This window comes from Ornithorhynchus anatinus, chromosome 10 (genome assembly GCF_004115215.2).
Source record: "Ornithorhynchus anatinus isolate Pmale09 chromosome 10, mOrnAna1.pri.v4, whole genome shotgun sequence".
NCBI classification, from domain to species: domain Eukaryota; kingdom Metazoa; phylum Chordata; class Mammalia; order Monotremata; family Ornithorhynchidae; genus Ornithorhynchus; species Ornithorhynchus anatinus.
Genome location: NC_041737.1, coordinates 52,735,496 through 52,757,700, shown reverse-complemented (window position 1 = coordinate 52,757,700; position 22,205 = coordinate 52,735,496). Strand labels below are relative to the sequence as shown.

The following is a 22,205-nucleotide window of genomic DNA, read 5'->3' as shown; positions in this document are numbered from 1 at the left end:
AGACTCCCTAAAGACTACTTACTGAGGCAGCAAGCTGAGAAGTTCCCCATTTGGGGGCATTGCAATGTCCAGGAAGTCAAGGGCACGGGGGTAATGGGGTGAGCGGGGAAGGGGGAGGAAACTGCAGAAGGAGCTGGTGTTGGCCACACCCTGGGGGATTTCCTAGCCCCATCCCTTCCCACTGACTGCACAGTGGAGTCCGGACAGCTTGGGACAGGGCTGAGGGAGCGCTATGTCCCTTACGCTCCCAGCTGTGCTCTGGCTGGGTGAGGCCTGGGATTGGTGGGGTTTGGGGGTGGGGGCGGGGGGAGAGGAAGGGGTTGGTGGCGGGGGAGAGTTGTGTGTGTGTTGGTGGGACACTGGGGGGAGACATGGTTGAGGTGGGAGAGAGATTACGGAGGCTGTGGCTGGTGGGTGGGGGGTGGTCTCTGAAATCACACAGAGGGTGGGGACTGAACCCGGTGTCCTGCTGTCCAGCTCTTCCCCAGTTAGTGGGGTCCAGGAAGGTGGTGCGGCTGGAATGTGTGTGAAAGAGAAGGGGTGGATGGGGAGGAATTGGGATAGGAGTTGGGAAGCTGGAAGAAGGCTGGGAGGACTGGAGGGGTGGGAGTTAAGTGGGGGTAGTGAGGGGCAGGGGCAGGAACAGGGGCATAAGCAGGGGCAGGAGGAGGGGCAAGGGCAGGAACAGGGACAGGGCAGAGGTGGTGGGCCTTGGTGATATGGGCAGTGTCATGGGTGGTGTTGTGAGCAGCGTCAGGGGCCAATGGCCATGGGGTCCGTGGGAGGGAGGGCCAGTAGCCGCTGTTCCCATTGGCAATGCGGGGTCGGTGTCCGGCTCTGATCCCTCTGCCAGTACCCAGAATTCTGGAGGCAGAGCTGGGCAGGGGTGGGATGGTGGGGAGAGTGTGGGCGGGGGGAGCTCAGTGTAACTGGGGCCTCCTTCTTCCAGGGCTCTGTCTGGGCCAGAAGATCATGGCACAGAATGGTGAGTTCCACCCTTCCTTCTTTCTTGACCTTTGCCCCCTCATCCCTTCCCTCTGCCCCTACCATAACCAAGGAGGGAGCCGGGGGGTTCAAGGGCAAGATCTTGGCGGGGGGGAGCACAGCAGGGTGGGAGGGTGTCCTGTAACTCCATGGTCCAAGTCCCCTCCCCCCCACCAATGGGCACCTCCTGCCTCCGGGGTCTTACCCAGCTCTGCCCAGCTGGGTGGTTCCAGCAGTGATTGGCCTGACTCTGGTGCTGTCAGCCTCTTTGGGCACCTGAGATGGGGGACTTTGAATTTTGGAAAATGGACAATTAGAGGGGAGAAACAGTGCTGCGCAAGGAACTAAAGCTCGTTGTGGGCAGCCAATGTGTCTGTTTATTGTCTATTGCCCTCCCCTAAGCGCTTAGTACAGTGTTCTGCACATAGTAAGCACTCAATAAATACGATTGAATGAATGAACTGAGGTCCCCTAGAGGCCGTGACTGAATGGGGAGAAGGGCAGGGGTGGGAGTAGGGGTGGACTTCACTGAAGGGATTCCCTGCTGCCTCCTCAAAAACCAGTCAGAACCCAGCGACCCCCTGGAACTGGTGGAGAGAGGGGAGGGGGAATGCCACAAGCCCACAGCTCAACCCCTGGACTAACACATCTGTCAGCTCTGATGGGTAGATTAAAGAACGGAAGCAGGGGAATTCATTCAATCATTCAATTGTATTTATTGAGCACTCTGTGTGCAGAGCACCGTACCAATTGCTTGAGAGAGTACAACAAGAAACAGACGCATTCCCTACCCACAACGAACTTACAGTCTAGAGGAGACAGCTGGTGGGGCCTGAGGGGTGACTCCCTTTAACTCCAGAATCTTCCTTTCTTTTAGAATTTCTTCCTCAACCCATTCTCTCAGCCCAACCTGGACGTATGGTGGCCATAGGGAAGACCTTGACCCTCTTGTGCCAAACCCCATACTGGGACTTGGAGTGCGCGCTGCTTAAGGGTGAAAACTGGGAGCCCTTAGAGCGCTGGACCCTAAGTCAATCCGGAAACACTTTCCTCTTCTCCCTCTACTCTGTGAGAGCCAGCGATGGTGGGAACTTCCGCTGCATTTACTACACAAGAATAAATAACAAGCAATCCCTTCCTAGCAATTCTCTGGAGCTGGTGGTGACAGGTGAGGAAGAGACGCCACGCTATGATCTTATTTATTGGGCAGGGATTGTCTCTGTCTGTTGCCGAATTGTACATTCCAGGTGCTCAGTACAGTGTTCTGCACATAGTAAGGGCTCAATAAATATGATTGAATGAATGAATGACCCCTGCAGGAGCAGGGCCTGACGCTGAGGGAGAGGCCCGTGTCCGGAACCGTGACGCCTTGGGTGTCGGGAAGAGGGGTCTCTGGGTCTCCCCGAGGGAGAGCTGTGGGGTTCAGGGGATACCGAGGAGGGTTGGGCCTGCAAACCCAACTTGACAGGGGTTTCCCGGGCAAGGGACGTACCGTAGTGAAAAGAGTCTGGGGAGATGGAGCCGAAGCAGGCTTCCCATCTAGACTGTGGGCCAGGAATTTGTCCATTTATTGTTATATTGTACTCTCCCAAGTGCTTAGTGTAATGCTCTGCACACAGTAAGCGCTCAGTACACACAGTTGACTGACTTACAAGAGGCTGGGTGGGCGGACTTGAGCCTGAGAGGGCTGAGAGCCAGGCTCTTGGGGAGTGTCCTCTCCCAAGGTGGGCCCGGGCCCGCAGCCGTGACCAGGCCCGGCTCCAGCCTGGGGGGCCTGAGGCAGGGGACTGCCCTGGACTCTCAGAGCTGCTTATCTTGAAACAGCAGAGAAGCAGCATGCCATAGTCATAGAACATGGGCCTGAGAGTCAGAAGGTCATGGGTTCTAATCCCAGCTCTGCTACTCATAATAATGTTGGTATTTGTTAAGTGCTTACTATGTGCAGAGCACTGTTCTAAGCACTGGGGTAGGGTCATCAGGTTGTCCCACGTGAGGCTCACAGTTAATCCCCATTTTACAGATGAGGTCACTAAGGCACAGAGAAGTGAAGTGACTTGCCCACAGTCACACAGCTGACAAGTGGCGGAGCAGAGATTCAAACCCATGACCTCTGACTCCCAAGCCCGGGCTCTTTCCACTGAGCCATGATACTCATCTGCTGTGTGACCTTGGGCAAGTCACTTCACTTCTCTGGACCTTAGTTACTTCATCTGTAAAATGGAGATTGAGACTGTGAGACCCATGTGGGACAGGGACGGTGTCCGACCTGATTTGCTCATATCTACCCCAGTGTTTAGAACAGTGCCTGGCACATAGCGCTTAACAAATACCACAGTTATTAGTGTTATTATTATCTGGTTTGTGCCTGAGAGGGGTTTGTAAGTTGTCCCAGGGGAGAGCCAGACTCTGACCAAACTCCCAAGTGACTTTGCTCCAGCCTGAGTGGGAAAGCAACATGGCCTAGTGGATAGAGCACAGGACTGGGAACCAGCAGGACCCAGGTTCTAATCACTGCTGCGCCACTCGTCGGCTGGGTTACCTTGAGCAAGCCACTTCCCTTCTCTGGGCCTCGGGTCCCTCATCTGTAAAATGGGGATTAAGACTGTGAGCCCCATGTGGGACCTGGATTGTGTAGTCCAGGGCCTGTCGGGAATGGAGGAGGGTTGGGGGGAAACGGGTATCTCCCCTTCAGCTCTGAGTGGGGCGTCTCATTCTCTTCCAGGAGTCTATACCAAACCCTCCCTGCGGGCCTGGCCCGGCCCACTGCTGATCCCTGGGACGAATGTGACGCTCCGGTGCCAGGCGTGGGTGGGCGGCCTGACGTTCTCCCTGCTCCGGGCTCAGACCTGGGACCTCCTGCAGCGCCAGACCCCGGCAGGGGACCGGGCCGACTTCCTGCTCCCGGCTGTGGGCGCCTGGGATCCCCAGGGCTACCGCTGTGTGTATTTCCATCCAGTGGCCCCAAGTGCCTGGTCAACGCCCAGTGATGTCCTGGACCTGGTGCTGATAGGTGAGGAGAAGAGGGCCCCTGTAACCCCAGCCAGCAGCATGGCCTAGTGGATAGGGCACAGGCCTGGGAGTCAGAAAGTCATGAGTTCTAGTCCCGGCTCTGCTACTTGTCTGCTGCGTGACTTTGGTCAAATCACTTAAGTTCTCTGTGCCTCAGTTCCCTCATCTTTAAAATAGGGATTAAGACCTTGAGCCCTATGTGGGACAGGGACCGTGTCCAACCCATTACCTTGTATCTACCCCAGTGCTTAGAACAGTGCTTGGTGCATAGTAAGTTCTTAGCAAATGCCACAATAATTACGATTAATATTATATATAAATCTCGCACTTAATTTGTAAATATATTATATAATATAATATTATGATGCCATATTGTGCTATAATTACTATTGTTAATATTATATGTGTATACATAATTCATAGTAGTTTATAAATATATTATATAATAATAACACAATATAATTATTATTATCTCCCCGGGGCTGGGGGACCCTCAGAGAGGTCTGGGGTTGGGGACCAGTTCCAAATCTAACCTTGTGGAACAGGAGGGACTCCGGGAGTGGGCGGGGAAGACAAGATCATGAGATCTCTCAGCTGCAATAAGGGGCGTGGGGATCCCTTCAAGGTCCCCTAGCAACATAACCTAGTGGTAAGAGCACGGACTTAGGAGTCACAGGACATGGGTTCTAATCCCAACTCCACCACTTGTCTGTTGTGTGACCTTGGACAAGTCACTTTACATTTCTGTGCCTCAGTTCCTTCATCTTTAAAATGGAGATTAAAAGTGTGAATCCCATGGGTTGGGGACTATGTCCCATCTAATTACCTTTATCTACCCCAGCATTTAGAACAGTGCTTAGCACATAATAAGCACTTAACAAATACTATTATTATTATTGCTAAGTAAAGGAAAGCAGGGGCCTCAGGCTGGCCATTGCCCCAGGACAGGGAATGGGGTCTGCTCCTCAGCTGCCTCTCTCCCTCCCCTTGCGGAAACCCAGTGGTCTGGGGGATGAAGAAGAGCCACTTTCCCAGTAACTCCAGGGTCTCGATCTCTCTCAGGATCCCACCTCAAACCGTCCTTCTCAGCCTTGCCCAGTCGCGTGGTGGCTCCAGGCGGGACCGTCACCCTCAAGTGCCAGGGGCCTCACCAGGGGGTCATATTCGCCCTGCTCAGTGCCAGAACCCTGGAGCCCCTTCAGCTCCAGAAGCCATCGCGAATGGACCAGAACTGGGTTCTCTTCAAACTTTCTACCGGGAAAGCTAACGAGACGGGAAACTACAGCTGCGCTTACTATGTGACTTCCTCGGAGCTGTCGCAGATCAGCGAGACCCTGGAGATCTGGGTGATGGGTGAGAGGGAGAAAGGGATTGAGGGAGGGGACGGAACGGTGAACGGGGGGATGGGGGAGCTGCCCTGGAGGGGAGACCCTAGGGGAGATAAGGACCTGCAGGATTCTCTCCCGTTTTGTTTTTTTTTAATGGTGTTTGTTAATGGTGGTATTCATTAAGCACTTACGCTGAGGTAGATACTAGCTAATTAGATTGGACATAATCCATGTCCCACATGAGGTCCGCAGTCTTCATCCTCATTTCACAGCTGAGGGGACTGAGGCAGAGAGAAGGGAAGTGACTTGCCCAAGGACACACAGCAGCCAAGTGGTGACACTGGCACTAGAACCCATGTCCTTCTGACTCCCAGGCCCGGGCTCTAGCCACCAGGCCACACCGTTTCATCTCCAGTCCCCCACTTCTCCCAACCCTTGTCCACCACTCTGCAGGAGGAGCCATGAGCCGGGGAATGACCACAATCTAAGCCTGAAGCTAATCCCCTTTCACCCCTTAAATATCCCCATTTCTCTACATCCCCGTCCTCTCCCATTGATGTCTTCAACCTCTAGCTCCTTCTCTACTGCCGGTCGGCAGTCCATTCATTCAGTCGATCGTATTTATTGAGCGCTTCCTGCATGCATAGTACTATACTAAGCGACTGGGAGAGTACCATAGAACAAAGAACCGCGGAGGGAGTTGGGGGGGTCGACTTGGCAGTCAGTGACTCGGGCCCGGGGCTGGATTCCAGACTCACTCCCCAAACCGACCCTGTCGGCCTGGCCGGGCCCCGAGGTGGCCTTGGAGGGGAACGTGACCCTGTGGTGCAGGGGGCCGCTGCGGGCCGTCTGCTTGGCCCTGTTCCGGGAGGGAGAAGCCAGACCCCTGCAGATCCGGTATCCCGGCCTGGATGGGGTCCGATTCCCCATCGCCAATGTGAGCGCCGCCCACGCCGGACGTTACAGCTGCCGCTACCACACGGACTCCGACGGCCACATCCCGGCTGAGCCCAGCGACTGGCTGCTGCTGGTGGTGGCAGGTGAGAGGGAGACGCCCCAGGGACAACAACCCCATGCGCGTCCCCCGGGGTGACCCTAACACACCTCACCCTCCCGGTGACCGTCCCCCGGCCCAGGCTCACCTACTGCCCCGGGGAGCCGGCTCTGATCTGAGAGCTGTGGGGTCAGAGCTGGCTCCCTCCATCCTTCCCAGAATGTGGGAAGGATGTGAGAGCTCTGATCTCTAAGCTTGTTGTGGGCAGGGAAAGTGACTGTTTAGCCTAGTACTGTATTCTCCCAAGAGCTTAGTACAGTGCTCTGCACACAATAAGCACTCGGTAAATAATAATGATAATAATAATGATATTTGTTAAGCGCTTACTTTGTGCCGGGCATTCTACTAAGCGTTGGAGTGGATACAAGCAAATCGAGTTGGGCACAGTCCCTGTCCCATGTGAGGCTCACAGTCTCAATCCCCATTTTACAGATGAGGTAACTGAGGCCCAGAAAGGTGAAGTGACTTGTCCGAGGTCACACAAGCTCCGCCTCTAGACTGTAAGCGCGATGTGAGCAGGGAATGTGTCTGTTTATTCATTCAATTCAATAATATTTATTGAACACTTACTATGTGCAGAGCACTGTACTAAGCACTTAGCACTGTATTAATGAGCACTGTTTATTGTTATATTGTACTCTCCCAAGTGCTTAGTACAGTGCTCGGCACCCAGTAAACACTCAGTAAATGCAATTGAATGAATGAATGAGAGCACGAGGAAAGAGATGAGGTCTCTCTCTCTCACACACACACAAACACACACATATATGCTGGAGTCTTCTCTGTCTTTCTTTCCCAACTCTCCCCCTTAGTCAGTCAATCAATTTATTGAGCGCTTGCTGCATGCAGAGCACTGTACTAAGTGCTTGGGAGAGTACAGTGTAACAATAGAGCAGACATTCTTGCTCACAATGAGCTTACAGTTTAGAGGGGGATATAGGCATTAATATAAATAAATAAATGACAGATATGGACATAAGTGTCATGGGGCTGGGAGGAGGAATAAATAAAGGGAGTGAGGGCAGCACAGAAGGGAGAGGGAGAAGACGAAAGGAGGGTTTAGTCAGAGAAGGCCTCTTGGAAGAGATGTACCGTCAATTGGGTCGGATACAGTCCCTGCTCCACATGGGGGTCACAGTCTGAAGTAGGAGGTATTGAATCCCCATTTTACAGTTGAGGAAACTGAGGACAGAGAGGTTGTGACTTGCCCATGGTCACACAGCATGCAATTGGCAGAGCTTACTCCCACAGTCCCTCAGCCTGTTTCCAAGTGGACAGAAAATCTCTCCACCCTTTGGACTGTGAGTCCCATGTGGGATGGGGTCTGTGTCTGAACTGCTTATATTGTGTCTATACCAGTGCTTAGCACAGTGCAGTGCACCAAATCGGGGCGTAATAAATTCCGCAGTGATTGTTAATTTGGAGTTGGACAGGGTAAAGGGGAAGCAGTAGCCTGGGTCATGGGGTTGGAAAAGAAAAGAAGGGGAAGAAGGAGATCATCATTAGGGGTGGCCAGAGAGCAGGGGGAGGGGCTTGGGCGGGGTGGGGGAGGGCACTGATAGAACAGCTGGTTGACCCATCTAACCTCCTTCTCTCAGACCCAGGGAACAGAAACCTCCTCTTTACAGCCCTGAGCAGTGCCTTCTTCCTCCTCCTAGCCTTCCTCCTCCTCACTGCCTTCCTCTGCCACCGACGTAAACAGTCCAGTGAGTCCGGGGTCAGGAAAAGTCATACCAACTGACCAGGCTGGACTGAGATGGGAGGGCCAGTTGAGCAGAAAAGGGGAGGGCCAAAGAGTTAGGGCAGGCCAGGGAGAGTGGGAGGATCGGGGAAGGCCAGTGGGGGAAAAAAGGAAGGGCCAGAGAGCTGGGGAGGGCCGAGAAGCATCAGTGGGATCGGCAGGGAGGCTAGTGGGGGAGACCAGGGAGGGCCGGAGAAGTGAGGAGAGTCAGGGGGTACAGGGAAGGCCAGTGGGGAAGAATGGGGAGACCTGGTGAGTTGGGGAGGAATAGGGCTGGGAGGGAGGGGGGCAAGGGTCAGGAAGGGCAGGGATTGAGGAAGAGCAATAGATTGATCCTTTCTGCTTCTCTCTAGGAGCCAAGAGTCTCTCCCTTCCGGCAGCAGGGGCAGGCCAAGCAGAGGACCTGAGGAGGTAGGGAAATTCCCTGGATTCTCCCAGCTCCTCTGCTCCTTTCCTTAACTCTTCCTCCTGCCCCCACCCACCTAACACCTTCCCAGTCTCCCCCTGACCACCCCCAGCAGCTCCAGACCCCAGTGGGGGAGGCAGAGGAGGTGGCTGTGTGTCTCTCCTTCTCATTTCGGTATGCTCTCCTGACCCCGGCGTCACCTGTCTCTGCCTCAGCTGTCGACACTCCAGGGATGCCAGGAAACCCATGGCAGAGACCGGGAGTGAGTGATGGGGACTGGGTGTGGAGAGAAGCCTGGCTGGGAGGTTGGGAGGCTGGATCCTCATTGGGTGGAGGCTGGAATTTTGGGAAGCTGAAGGCTGGGAGAGTGGAAGCTGGGAGGTTAGGAGGCTGGGGGCTTGTTGAGTGGAGCCTGGATGGTTGGGAGGTTGGAGGGTGGGAGAGTGGAGGCTGAGAGGTTAGCAAGGTGGAGGTTTGGAGTGCGGAAGGTGGGAGGTTGGGAGGCTGGGAGGTTGAGAAGCTGGAGGTTTGGAGGGTGGAGGCTGGAAGGTTGGGAGACTGGGAGATGGAGGCTGGGCAGCTTGAGGGTGTGAGGATGGAGACTGGAAGGTTAGGAAGGTAGAGGCTGGGAAATTGGGAGGCTGCCAAGGTGGAAACTGGAAGCGGGCAGGCCTGGGCCTGACTGAGGGACTTCTGGGTTGACTGACCTTTGACTTGTTCCATCTACAGTATCCACTGTGGGTGCCCAAAAAAGGCAGGAATATCTGGTGAGTTGGCCCCACTTACCCTCCCCTGACCGCACCTCCCCTGCCCTGCCCCAGCCGTCAACATCACCTCAGCTCCTGGGGAACGCTCCCCATCCCCAAGTCCCTCCTCGAGGAAGCTCTTCTATCCTCCTGGCTGTGGGCTCACTAGGCTCTTTCAGTCAGTCAGTCGATGGTATTGAGAGATTACTAAGCACTGTACTAAACACCTGGGAGAGTACAATATAACAGTAAACAGACACATTCCCTGCCCATAAGGTGCTTACAGTCTAGAGGGGAAGACAGACATTAACATTAATCAATAAATGACAGATATGTACATAAGTGCTGCAGGGCTGGGAGGGGGGATGAATAAAGGGAGCAAGTCAGGGTGATGCAGAAGGGAGTGGAAGAGGAAAGGGGGGCTTAGTGAGGGAAGGCCTGTTGGAGAGGATTTGAACTCACATGGCTGGATTCAGAGTCCAGAGTGCTAACCATTGCACCCTTCCAGACCCCAGACCTGCTGGACCCCGAGACTGAAGACCCTCAGGACGTGACCTACGCCCAGCTGAACCCAGACATCCTCAAGAGAGGGGCGGAGGGCACCCCGGACCCTACCCCCGAGCCCAGCCTATATGCCGTCATTGCTGGGCAGTGAGGGGCTGCCAACACACTCAGAACTCAGAGGGAGAGTCCCAGCTTTGGGGGAGCTTTTGGAGCCTCTTTGAGAGGAGCGGTGGCCAAGAGAAAAGCCAGATGCTGGGGGACAAGACGCCTAGGTTCGGTGGGGAGAGCCACCGCCCGGCAGGGATGGTTGCTGGCTCAAGGATTCTGTCCTGGGCTTCACCTCCTCTAATAAAGACACTTGCCCCCCTCTCCGTGGGCTGGGCCTGCCTTTTTAGCTCTCACCCATCCCACATGGGCCCCCTGCGCCCCCCCCCCCAATCTCTCCACATCTCGCTCAGGGATCTCAGGGGTGGGGGGGCCAGGTAGCCGAGTTTCCCCAAGTGGGATACAGATCCTGGGACCCACTTCCCCCAGGGAGGGATGGGGTGGAATGAGGGAGATTTGGGGGTCGGATGGGGTGGGAGGCGTTCCTTTGAAGGGAGGGGCCAGAGATGCTGAAGGTGATGTGGGGGTCCTCGGGAGTGAGGGTCTCAGAAACAGAGGCTCCTGAATGGAATCTCCACCATCGACTGTGAGCCCCAGGACCCCATGACCTCTCCGCTTCAGGACCTTTAACCTCCTCCTACTCATTTAGTCAGACAGTCAGTTGTATTTATTGAGTGCTTACTGTGTGTGTGCAGAACATTGTATTAGCGCTTGGGATAGTACAATACAACAGAGTTGCTGGACAAGTTTCTTCGGTTTTTAATGGTGTTTGTTAAGGGCTTATACTATGTGCCCAGCACTATATTATTATTATTATTATTACTATCATTAATAATAACAATAAGCGCTGGGGACAATAAAGGATAATCAGATTGGACATGGTCCTTGTCCCACGTGGTGCTCATGGCCTTAATCTTCATTGTACAGATGAAAGAACTATGGCACAGAGATGTGAAGTGAATTGTTCAAGGTCACACAGCAGATAAGTGGCAGAGGCAGCATTAGAACCCCGGTCCTTCTGATTCCCAGGCCCATATTAATCTTCTCACTGTACCTCGATCTCGTCTGTCACGCCACCAACCCCTCACCCACATCCCCCACTTCAAAGCCTTATTGAAGGCACATCTCACCCAACAGGCCTCCCCTGATTAAGCCCTCATTACCTCATCTCCCACTTCCTTCTGCATCACCCTGACTTGCTCCCTTTATTCATCCCCCCCAACCCCACAGCACTTTTGTCCATACCTTTAATTTACTTATTTATTTTAATGTTTTTCCCCCTCTAGACTGTAAGTTTGTTGTGTGCGGGGAATGTGTCGGTTTATTGTTGTATTGTACTCTCCCAAGAGCTTAATACAGTGCTTTGCACACAGTAAGTGCTCAACAAATGCCATTGAGAGAGTGAATGAAAGTGGTGGAGCCAGGATTAGTATCCAGGTCTTCTGACTCCCAGGCCCAGGCTCTTTCCATTAGGCCACACTGCTTTCCGCCCACAAGGAGCTTACAGCCTAGAAGGGGAGGCAGACATTAAAATAAAGTATGGAGGCGGACACAAGAGCTGAGGGCGGGGGGAATATCCTGACCATATCCTGATGGATCCTGACGGATCCCTTCCCTTGCCTTTCACCGCATACCATTGCCAAATAAGCAACATTCTGGTTTCTGCCAGAGAATTCTTCCAAAAAGTTTTCTGGTTCTGGTTCAGGAGTCAGCGCCTTCGGCTTTCCAAGTCTTCTCTTCCTCCCTTCTTACGTAACGTCTCCCATCGCCCTTGAGCAGTTGGTTGTGTCATCTGCTTCTCTTCCACTCCAAGGGACGGAGAGCACTTGCCATGTTTTTTTTTTTTAAATGGTATTTGTTAAGAACTTACTACGTGCCAGGAATTGTGCTAAGAGCTGAGGGGGATACATGATAGTCGGGTTGGACAATCGGTCGATCAATTGTATTTTTTGAGCGCTTCCAGTGTGCAGAGCACCATACCAAGCCCTTGGAAAAGTACGATATAACAGAATCGGTAGACACACTCTCTGTCCGTAATGAGCTTACAGTTTAAAGGGGGACAGAGACAGTAATATATATAAATAAATCTATAAATAAATTACGGAGTTGTACATACATCCTATGGGGTTGAGGTGGGGGTGAATAAGAGTGCAAATCCAAGTGCCAGGGTGGTGCAGAAGGGCGTGGAAGACGAGGAAATGAGGGTTTAGTCAGGAAAGGTCTCCTGGAGGAGATATGTTTTTAATAAGGTTTTGAAGGTGGGGAGAGTGATCGTCTGACAGATATGAAGGGGGAGGGTGTTCCAGGTCAGAGGCAGGACGTGGGTAAGAGGTCGGCGGCAAGATAGACGAGATTGAGGTACAGTGGGTAGATCTGCATTAGAGGAACGAAGTGTGTGGGCTGAGTTATAGTAGAAAAGCAGTGAGGAAAGGTGGGAGGGGGAAAGGCGATTGAATACTTTAAAGCTGATGGTTTGGAGTCTCTGATGCGGAGGTGGATGGGCAACCACAGGAAGTTATTGAGGAGTTGGGAAACATGGACTAAAGATTTCTGTAGAAAAATGATCCGGGCAGAGGAGGGAAGTATGGACTGACATGGGGAGTGGGGACAAAGTCCCTGTTGTGTATGGGACTGACAGTCTAAATCAAAAGGAGAATTTAATCCCCATTTTACAGATGAGGTAACTGAGGCACAGAGAAGTGAAATGACTTGCTCAAGGTCACACAGCAGACAAGAGGAAGAGCAGGGATTGGAATCCTGGTCTTCTGACTCCCAGGCCCAGGTTCTTTCCACCAGGCCACACTGCTCCCTGCTGCTCTTAAATGCTTATTTCATTAGTCTTTGTAAAAGCTCTGGAAGGGGGAGGCCAGCCTTATTGCATTTTACAGATCCCATTTTACAGATGAGAAAACTGAAGGACAGAGCAGGAAAGGGCCACACAAGCCCAAGGCCACCGAGCAGACCAGTGGCAGGATTAGAACTCAGGTTTTCCATCTTCCAGGCCACTGCTCCTTGTACTAGACTCCCCCTGCAGCTGCTTCCTCTGGCGTTCTCTGGGCGTGGACTGGGGTGTCCTGGATAGTAGGGGAGATGGTGGTGCCCTAGGAGTGGTTACTGGGGACTGGGGGAGGGAATGGACCCTTCAAAAGGAGGGTCTACAGTTTCCAGGAGTCATTCGATCGGCCGTATTGATTGAGCACTTACTGTGTGCAGAGCACTGTACTAAGTACTTAATAATAGTGATGGTATTTGTTAAGCATTTACTATGTGCCAAAGCACCGTTCTAAGCGCTGGGATAGATGCAAGGTAATCAGGTTGTCCCACGTGGGACTCACAGTCTTAGTCCTTATTTTACAGATGAGGTTGCTGAAGCCCAGAGATGTGAAGTGACTTGCCCAAAGTCACACAGCTGACAAGTGGTAGAGTGGGGATTCGAACCCACGACCTCTGACTCCCAAGTGCGGGTTCTTTCCAGCCGCTAGAATGTAAAATGGGGATTGAGACTGTGAGCCCCAGATGGGACAGGGACTCTGCCCAACCTGATTTGCTTGTATTCATTCATTCGATAGTATTTATTGAGCACTTATTATGTGCAGAGCTCTGTACTAAGCGCTTGGAATGTACAATTTGGCAACAGATAGAGACAATCCCTGCCCACTGATGGGTTTACAGTTTAATCCGGGGAGACAGACAGATAAAAGCAAAGCAATAAATAGAATCAAGGGGATGTACACCTCATTAACAAAATAAATAGGGTAATAAAAATATATACAAATGAGCACAGTGCTGAGGGGAAGGGAAGGGAGAGGGGGAGGAGCAGAGGGAAAGGGGGGAAAGGAGGCTTAGCTGAGGGGAGGTGAAGGGGGGACAGAGAGGCAGCAGAGGGAACAGAGGGAAAAGGGGAAGCTCAGTCTCCACCCCAGCCCTCAGTCCAGTGGCTGGCACATAGTAAGTGCTTAACAAAATGCCAGTTATTAAGAGGGGGACACACCCTTCTGGATTGGGGGGTGGGGGGAGAATGAAGTGAACTTTGACCTTAGGGAGTCCCCTGCGTTTCCACTGTTGTGGAACCCTTTCAGTGCTGGTTGAAGCAGGCAGCTCTCCCAGCCGGGACCCCCAATCTGCTCCCCTCAGGACTCCTTTAGAGCCCCCTCACACTGAGAAACTGTCAGAACTCAGAGCTTCTTCTACTGATAAAGGACGGGGACTGTGTCCAACCTGATTATCTTGGATCTACCTCAGTGCAAAATACAGTGCTTGGCACATAGTAAGCACTTAACAAATACCACCATTGTTATTATTGGTCAGGATTCCTCCTTTTTTAATTTTTTAATGGCATTTGTGAGTGCTTATTATGTGCCAGGCACTGTACTAAGCGCTGTGGGGTAAAAATAATAATTGGGGTATTTGTTAAGTGCTTACTATGTCCCAGGCACTGTGCAAAGCACTGGGGTAGATTTATGCAAATCGGGTTGGACACAGTCGCTGTCCTATGAGGGGCTCACAGTCTCAATCTCCATTTCACAGATGAGGTATCTGAGATAACAGATAGAAGCTAATCTGGATACAGTCCATATCCCTTGTCGAGCTCACAGTCTTAATCCCCATTTTACACCTAAAGGAACTGAGGTCCAGAGAAGTGAAGCAACTTGCCCAAGCTCCCACAGCAGGCAAGTGGTGGAGCCAGGATTAGAACCTAGATCCTCTGACTCCCAGGCCCAGGATCTTTTCAGTAGGCCATACTGCTTTTCCAATTCTCCCCTCCGCCAACCAGCCCTGCCCTCTCCACTTCCTTCTTCCGGCTCTGGGTCCAAGTTCAGTTCCCAGTTCTGTAATCCAGCTCCCACTCCCGGCTCCAGGACCCTTTCCTCCCCCCGGAAGCCTCTCCCTCTGCTCCTTCTGATGACTCACTTCACCTGCCTCTCCCCTCAACTGTTCCCTGAGCACCTGCCTCCCTGCCCACCTCTTCCAGGAAGTCCTCCACAACGACTGAGGCGGTGGAAGACTTGATACAGGCCCTCCAATGATGTCACCACCGACTTCACTGAAAGATCAATCGATGCTATTTATTGAGCACTTCCTGTGTGCAGAGCACTGTACTAAGAACTCGGCTTTCATTCATTCATTCATTGAATCGTATTTATTGAGCCCTTACTGTGTGCAGAGCACTGTACTGAGCACTTGGAAAGTACAATCCGGCAACAAATAGAGACAATCCCTACACAGCAATGAGCTCACGGTCTAGAAGGGGGGAGACAGACAACAAAACAAAGCAAAACAAGTAGACAGGCATCAGTAGCAGCAATATAAATAAGTAGAATTATAGATATATATACATCATTAATAAAATTAATAGAATAATAAATATGTATATATATACACAAGTGCTATAATCAAAGCTGGGGTTCAGGGAGGCAGGGTAGGGGCCCTCTGGTTCTTTGGGTTCCTGAGGCATCAGTGCAGGGTCCCCCTCCTCAAATCCAACAGACAATGACTCTCCTCTCCTTCAAAGCCTTACTGAAGTCATGTCTCCTTCAACAGACCTTCCCTGACTGAGCCCCCCCCTTTCCTCTTCTACTCCCTTCTCCGTCATCCTGACTTGCTCCCTTGGTTCTTCCCCTCTCCCAACCCCACAGCACTTAGGTCCATATCTGTAATTTATTTATATATATTAATGTCTGTCTCCCCACCTCTAGACTCTAAGCTCATTGTGGGCAGGAATGTGTCTTTTTATTGTTGTATTGTACTCTCCCACAGTGCTTAGTACAGGGCTCTGCCCACAGTAAGCACTCAATAAACACGATCGAAAGAATGACTAAATGAACGGAAGAATACATCGAGTGCGGCAGGAAGAGGGCCAAGATAAGGGATGATGCAGCAAGAGAGGGGAACGAGGCTGGAGGTGGCGGACACCTGGGTTCTGGAGGGGAGGCGCTTGAGGACGCTCTGGGAGCCGGGGACCAGAGCACTATACTGGGCCCTCTACCCACTGGGCCTCAGTCTTCTTCCCTCTACAGTGGCCTTTGAGCGAGAAAGCCCCAACCACAGCCTTGGACCCATGGCACCTCTCCTAGGAAATCTTCAGGGAAAAGGAGGCTTCTGGTTATCCCCCCTCTGCCCTGTCGGGAAGTCTCCTCTGTGATCTGACCGCCCTCCTTCCTGCTGCATTGTCAGGCCCTCCCCTCAGATTAGGCCTTTCTGGGAAGCTGGAGAGCCGTGGGTCCCCGTTGTTGAGGAGGAAGGAGTTGCTACTTCCCCCAAGGCTTTTGACCCACGTGATGTGGATGATGAGAGGACATCAGATGGTTCCTTCTGAGAAAGTTTCAGATAAGTAACAGTGGAACCAGAGTTTGCAACAGGCACAGAGGAAGCTGGTACCCACATCCTGGGGTACCAACGTTCCTCCCTACCCAGGACCCTCACTCTCCTATCTGCTGGAGACAGAGGACCATTGGGTGCTTTAATAATTACGAGAAGCAACGTGACTCAGTGGGAAGAGCCCGGGCTTGGGAGTCAGAGGTTGTGGGTTCTAATCCTGGCTCCGCCGCTTGCCAGCTGTGTGATTTTGGGCAAGTCACTTCACTTCTCTGGCCCTCAGTGACCTCATCTGGAAAATGGGGATTAAAACTGTGAGCCCCACGTGGGACAACCTGGTCACCTTGATTCCCCCAGCGCTTAGTACAGTGCTTTGCACATAGTAAGTGCCTAACAAATACCACCATTATTATTATTATTATTATAATGATCAGGATATTTGTTAAGTGCTTACTATGTGCCAGGCACTGTACTAAGTGCTGGGGTGGATACAGCCAAATCAAGTTGGACACAATTTCTGTCCCATGTGGAACTCACAGTCTCAATCCCCATTTTCCAGATGAGGTAACTAGAGAAGTGAAGTGACTTGCCCAAGGTCACACAGCAGACAAGTGGCACGGCCGGGATTAGAACCCATGACCTTCTGACCCCCAGGCTCATGCTTTTTCCACCAGGGTGTGCGCCTCACCCAGAGGGCAGAGCTGAGCAGGAGGGAGATGGAGCAGAGCAAGAGGAGAGGAGACAGAGGACTATTGAGACCTCACAGACAAAGATTTTTATTTTATTTATGTTGAAGAGGAGCTGGGGTTGCAGAGGAACAGCTGAATACTGGGCTGATGGATCTGTAACCTTCGGACACCTGATATTCACCCCACCTCAGCCCCACAGTATTTACCTACCTGACCGCAATTTGTTGTAATATCTGTCTCACCCGCTAGACTATAAGATCCTTGTGGGCAGGGAACTCTGCCAACTACCAACTCTGTTCTAACATATTCTCCCAAGCGCTTAGTACAGTGCTCTGCACACAGTATGCACGAAATAAATACCACTGATGGATTGGTTGACAAGCGAAAGAGGGAAAATTCATTCATTCAATCGTATTTATTGAGCGCTTACTGTGTGCAGAGGACTGTACCAAGCACCTTGGAAAATACAATTTGGCAACAGATAGAGACAATCCTTACCCGATAGTGGGGAAATGTAGTATATAGATGAGTTAGTGCTTAAAGAATAAGATAGGTAAGATAATAATAATGGTATTTATTAAGCATGTACTATTATGATGGTTAATATTATTACTATGGTATTTGTAAGTGCTTACTATGTGCCAAGCAATTAATGTGCTTGTCTCTGTCCCACACTGGGCTCACAATCTAAATAGGAAGGAGAACAGGTATTTAATCCCCATTATATAGTAGAGGAAACTGAGGCACAGAGAAGTGAAGTGATTTGCCCAAGATCACCCAGCAAATCGTTAGCAGAGGCAAGATCAACTAGGTCATGTTACTACTAGCCTGACAAGCACCGTGCTAACTACTGGGGTAAACACAAGATATGGACATAATTGCCTTGAGAAAAGAGGTGGTGATTAAATAATGCAGAATATTGGGGTAGATAACTTGGAGAGTTTAGAAATTAATCAGGAAGTCTTCCTGGAGAAGATGGGATTTCACAAAGCCTTTTCCAACCCCATTAGGTAAAAATGAAAATTGCGTTTCTCTGTCCGTCGAGAAGAGTGACACATGCTCTGAGGATATGGGGGACAATTTTTTGGTAACACGAAGTAGAGGAATCTCTTCTTTCCTTGATTTTTACTCCCAGGGAAGTTAGATAGACACTTTGGTGGAAGCAATCACAAGATGATAAAATTTAAGGTGCTGAAGACAAGGTGGAGAGATGTGACCAAGGTAAGAGAATGAATTTCAAGGGAGCAGATTTCAGGATCCTTATGGGAGGGATCCAAAGAAAAGAAAATCTGAGGCAAAAAAGACTAAAGAAAACAGACTGCGCTCTCTTTTTTTATATGGTATTTGTTAAGCATTTACTATGCACCAGGCACTGTACTAAATCCTGGGGTAGATATAAGCTAATCAGGTTAGTCACAGCCCATGTCCCACATGGGGCTCACAGTCTTAATTCCCATTTAACAAATGAATTAACTGAGGCACAGAAAGTTAAGTGACTCATCCAAGATCACACAGCAGACAAGTGGCAGAGCTGGGATTAGAACCCCGGTACCCCTGACTCATAGGCCACGCTACTCTTTTGAAAGTCAACCCTGCAGGCCCAGGCACAAATCTACGAGGCCCAGAAAAAGATCAAGGATCAAAGAAGGGGGGTCAAGTTGGTTAGATTTTCAAATTACAGACTTCCAAAAGGCTAGTGGGAAAGTTACTGAAACTTGTTAGGCCACGAAAGAGGAATAAAAAGGCACAGCACAACTATGAACAGGCAAGATAGAACAGCTAAAGTTGGACAAGAGATATAAGTAGCGAGAGATAGAAAAGATAACAAAAAAAAATTCAATTATGTTTGGGAAAAGAAGAAGACCAGAGAAATGTCACTGTCTGATAGATAGTGCGGAGAGGCAGATAATAGATCAGAGGAAACGGCTGAAGCCTTTTAATTTTCTTTTTTGCACTTCTGCCTCTACCAAAAAAGATCAAATGCAGCAACTTGACCGGTGTGAGCCCACTGCCCTGACCACTCACACTCCCCTGCCTTGAGATGGAAGGTCAGAAAACTGATCTACAAGAGAGAGAAAGAAATGGAGTGTTTAAAAAAAAAATGGATGTATTTCAACAAACAAGGCTGGATCCCCTGCATCCTCACAACCTGAGCCAGTAGCTGTCATTTTTGAGAAATCACAGAGAACCAGAAACGCCTCTGGTGACTGGAAAGGGCAAATGGTGAGTTATCTTTAAAAGGGGTGAAAAGGACAGAGCTTATAATTATGGACTAACTAGCTTAACATTGGTGCTTAGAATAAATCATCCCACAATCAATTTGCTACCACCCGGAGGAACATAAAATACTAGGAAACCGACAACATGGCTTTGTGAAGAGGAAAAATTGAGCCAAACCGATGTAATTTCCTTCTATGGATGAGTGACAGGCAGTGGAGGCGAGCAGGATGTGGTAGATATATCTACCAGGACTTCAGTATGGCTCTTCTTCCTGACAATATCGCATAACTGGGATCTAAAGGAAATTGGCCAGAGGGATGGAAGGAAACCCGGTGACAATGACAAGGCTAAGGGAAATCAGGCTGAAAGGTGAAATGAAATGAGGCAGGGATAAAGGCAATGGGTTTCTCTCTCCTTTGTGGGAAGCAGCGTTGACTGGTGGTTAGAGCCCAGGCCTGGGAGTCAGAAGTACAGTGCTCCACCACTTGTCTCCTGTGCGACCTTGGACAAGTCACTTCACTGTTCCATGCCTCAGTTACCTCATCTATAAAATGGGGATTAAGTCTGTGAGTCCCATGTGGCACATGGACTCTGTCCGATCTGATTAGCTTGCATCTACCCCAGCGCTTAGTACAGTACCTGGAACATAGTAATTGCTTAAAACACTCCATCACCTTGCCCCCTCCTACCTCACCTCGCTTTTCTCCTTCTGCAACCCAGCCCACACACTTTGCTTCTCTAGCGCTAACCTTCTCACCGAGCCTCCACCTCGCCTGTCTCTCCCTCGACCCCTCACCCACGTCCTGCCCCTGGCCTGGAACGCCCTCCCTCCTCAATTCCGCCAGACAGTTACCGCCGCCCCACCTTCAAGGCCTTATTGGAGACCCATCTCCTCCAAGAGACCTTCCCAGACTAGCCCCCACTTTTCCTCATCTCCCACTCCCTTCTGCATCACCCTGACTTGCTCTTTTTGCTCTTCCCCCCTCCCAGCTTCACAGCACTTAAGTACATAGCTGTCATTTTATTTATTTGTATTGCTGTCTGTCTCGCCCCCTCAACTCTAGACTGTAAGCTCGTTGTGGGCAGGGAATGTCACTGTGTTTTGCTGTGCTGTACTTTCCCAAACTTTAGTACAGTGCTCTGTACATAGTAAGCGCTCATTCATTCATTCAATCGTATTGTGTGTGTGTGTTTACTGTGTGCACAGCACTCTACTAAGCGCTTGGGAGAGTGCAATCTAACAACAAGCAGGCACATTCCTGCTCAGTAAGTACGATTGGATGAATGAATTGAATGAATGGAATGGCATTAAAAAAAATTGATCTTCAGCTAGGGTTTTGTGTCTAACGGTCCCCGTCCTCGGGCTTATTGCAGCAGGGGAAAGAGCCAATTCCCTTTCCCCGCTGACCGGGCCATCAGGTCACCCCGATCTGGGGGAGGCGGGAGAAAGGACCTCAGGCCCCCAGAGGAGTCCCCCTCTTCTCCCTCCACCTCTCGAGGTCGACCAATCAGGAAGCGCGGAACTCCGTGACGTCATCAGATGCTGGGCAGATTTTCCCGGTGGAGGGGCGCTCACATACCGGGCCTCGAGCGCCACCTAGCGCCCTGCGCCGGGTCTGCCCAACCGTTTCGCTCTGCCGGACGAGGCGCGCAAGGGCGTCTGGGAGACTTGGAAATGGGTCAGGGTCAGTGTCAGGGTCAGGGGAGAGGAGAGGAGGGGATGAGGAGGGGGAAAATATGGAGGAAAAGAAGAAAGCAGAATGAAGGAAGCCGGGGGCGGCGGCGGAGGAGGACAGAGCGTGTGTCAGGCCGTCTGGCTTCAGGCGTAGACCTAACTGAACTTGGTCTGTAGGGCCTTTTCAGTGCCACCCTTCAACCCAGGTGCCCCATCCGACTCCTTCAAACTGCTTACTGGACTAGCCTAACCGTCAGCCCGCAGGCCTGATCCCCAGGCCTCAGTCACCCCGTCACCGCTGAAGCCGCACAGCATCACCGGGTGGTTCGTTTGAAGAGAACAGATGAGAGCAGGAGGCCGAGCAGCTGTTGTGTGGTAAGCTGAAGTGGGTGATGGAAAAGGAGGGAGGGAAGCATCATCCGTACAAAGCCACAGTGAAGTACAACCCCAAACCCTCCAGCACGACAAGAATGGAGGAGTAGAGAGATTCCCCCCCACACTTCTCCACCCGCCTGAAGGAGCCAGACTAGAGTTGAGACCCCGCTTCAACCTCCTTCCCTAGCTCTCCTGCCCAGACAGCTCCCTCAGTTTCCCTTACTCCTTCTCCCAGGCCTCTGGGAGACTCTTCTTGAAGTCATTCAGTCATATTTACTGAGCACATAGTGTGGGCAAAGAACTGTACTAAGTTCTTGGGAGAGTACAATATAGTAATAAACAGACACAGCGGGGAAGAGATGAAACAGCAGCTCTGGAACAGGCGGAGGAGAAGGTGCGTGTGCTGAAAAGGGTGGATGGGAGAATGGGGGTAGGTGATATCACTTCAAGGGAGCTTCCCCCCTCATCTATGTCTCGTATTCCCCTGGGTCCTATCCTATGCTGGTCAAAAATCAGGAGAATCACCTGGCCCCATCCACAGAGGTTGGGGAAGTCAACCCAGAGTGTTGGGTTACAGGAAATCAGAGAATATTCTTTCATTCAATCATATTTATTGAGCACTTACTGTGTGCAAAGCACTGTACTAAACTCTTGTAGTGATGGGATTTCCGTGGCCCCCATACAGCTTTGTCCCGGGACCCTCCTCCTGGCTTGGGACTGTCAGAATAACCTTGCTAGATGAGAAGATGGATGTCAGGATTCCTGGCCATCCCCCACTGTTCCAGGACTCTCACTAGAGAATCAGTTATCACACAGGTGTCATCCTTAGTACAGTCAAGGGCTTAGTACAGCACTCTGCACACAGTAAGCGCTCAAATACGATTGAATTGAATCCTAACAGGCCCAGTACTTCCAGACTAAACTCATCCTCTAGACTGTAAGCTTGTGGTTTTTAGGGAACGTATCTACCAACACTTTTGTAATGCCCTCTCCCAAGTGCTTTGCACAGTACTCTCCCCATGGGAAGTTTTCAATACCGATAATAACAATTGTG

At 51.2% G+C, this 22,205-nt stretch overlaps 1 protein-coding gene across 3 annotated transcripts; it reads left to right on the top strand.

Moving 5' to 3' along the window:
- The first annotated feature begins 181 nt into the window (after positions 1-181).
- On the top strand, positions 182-10,143 carry LOC103165478 (immunoglobulin superfamily member 1-like). Of its 3 annotated transcripts, XM_029072950.2 has the most exons (11): positions 182-266; positions 950-985; positions 1,862-2,152; positions 3,707-3,994; positions 5,056-5,346; positions 6,074-6,361; positions 7,974-8,081; positions 8,470-8,527; positions 8,738-8,784; positions 9,252-9,289; positions 9,777-10,143. In XM_029072950.2, exons 1-11 carry the CDS (start codon positions 233-235, stop codon positions 9,921-9,923), a joined length of 1,626 nt encoding a protein of 541 aa, XP_028928783.1. In that variant the 5' UTR covers positions 182-232; the 3' UTR covers positions 9,924-10,143. The 3 variants fall into 3 exon arrangements, with proteins under 3 accessions (XP_028928783.1, XP_028928784.1, XP_039769310.1); XM_029072951.2 differs by lacking the exon at positions 6,074-6,361; XM_039913376.1 differs by lacking the exon at positions 7,974-8,081.
- Positions 10,144-22,205: the final 12,062 nt, after the last annotated feature.

What these genes read in the sequence shown, in the direction of transcription:
- LOC103165478 (XM_029072950.2), top strand. Translation starts at nt 233, where the DNA reads ATGTCCCTTACGCTCCCAGCTGTGCTCTGGCTGG. An exon ending in CCTGGACCTGGTGCTGATAG is followed by an intron (nt 3,995 to 5,055) that starts GTGAGGAGAAGA and finishes GATCTCTCTCAG; the next exon opens with GATCCCACCTCAAACCGTCC. An exon ending in ACCCATGGCAGAGACCGGGA is followed by an intron (nt 8,785 to 9,251) that starts GTGAGTGATGGG and finishes TTCCATCTACAG; the next exon opens with TATCCACTGTGGGTGCCCAA.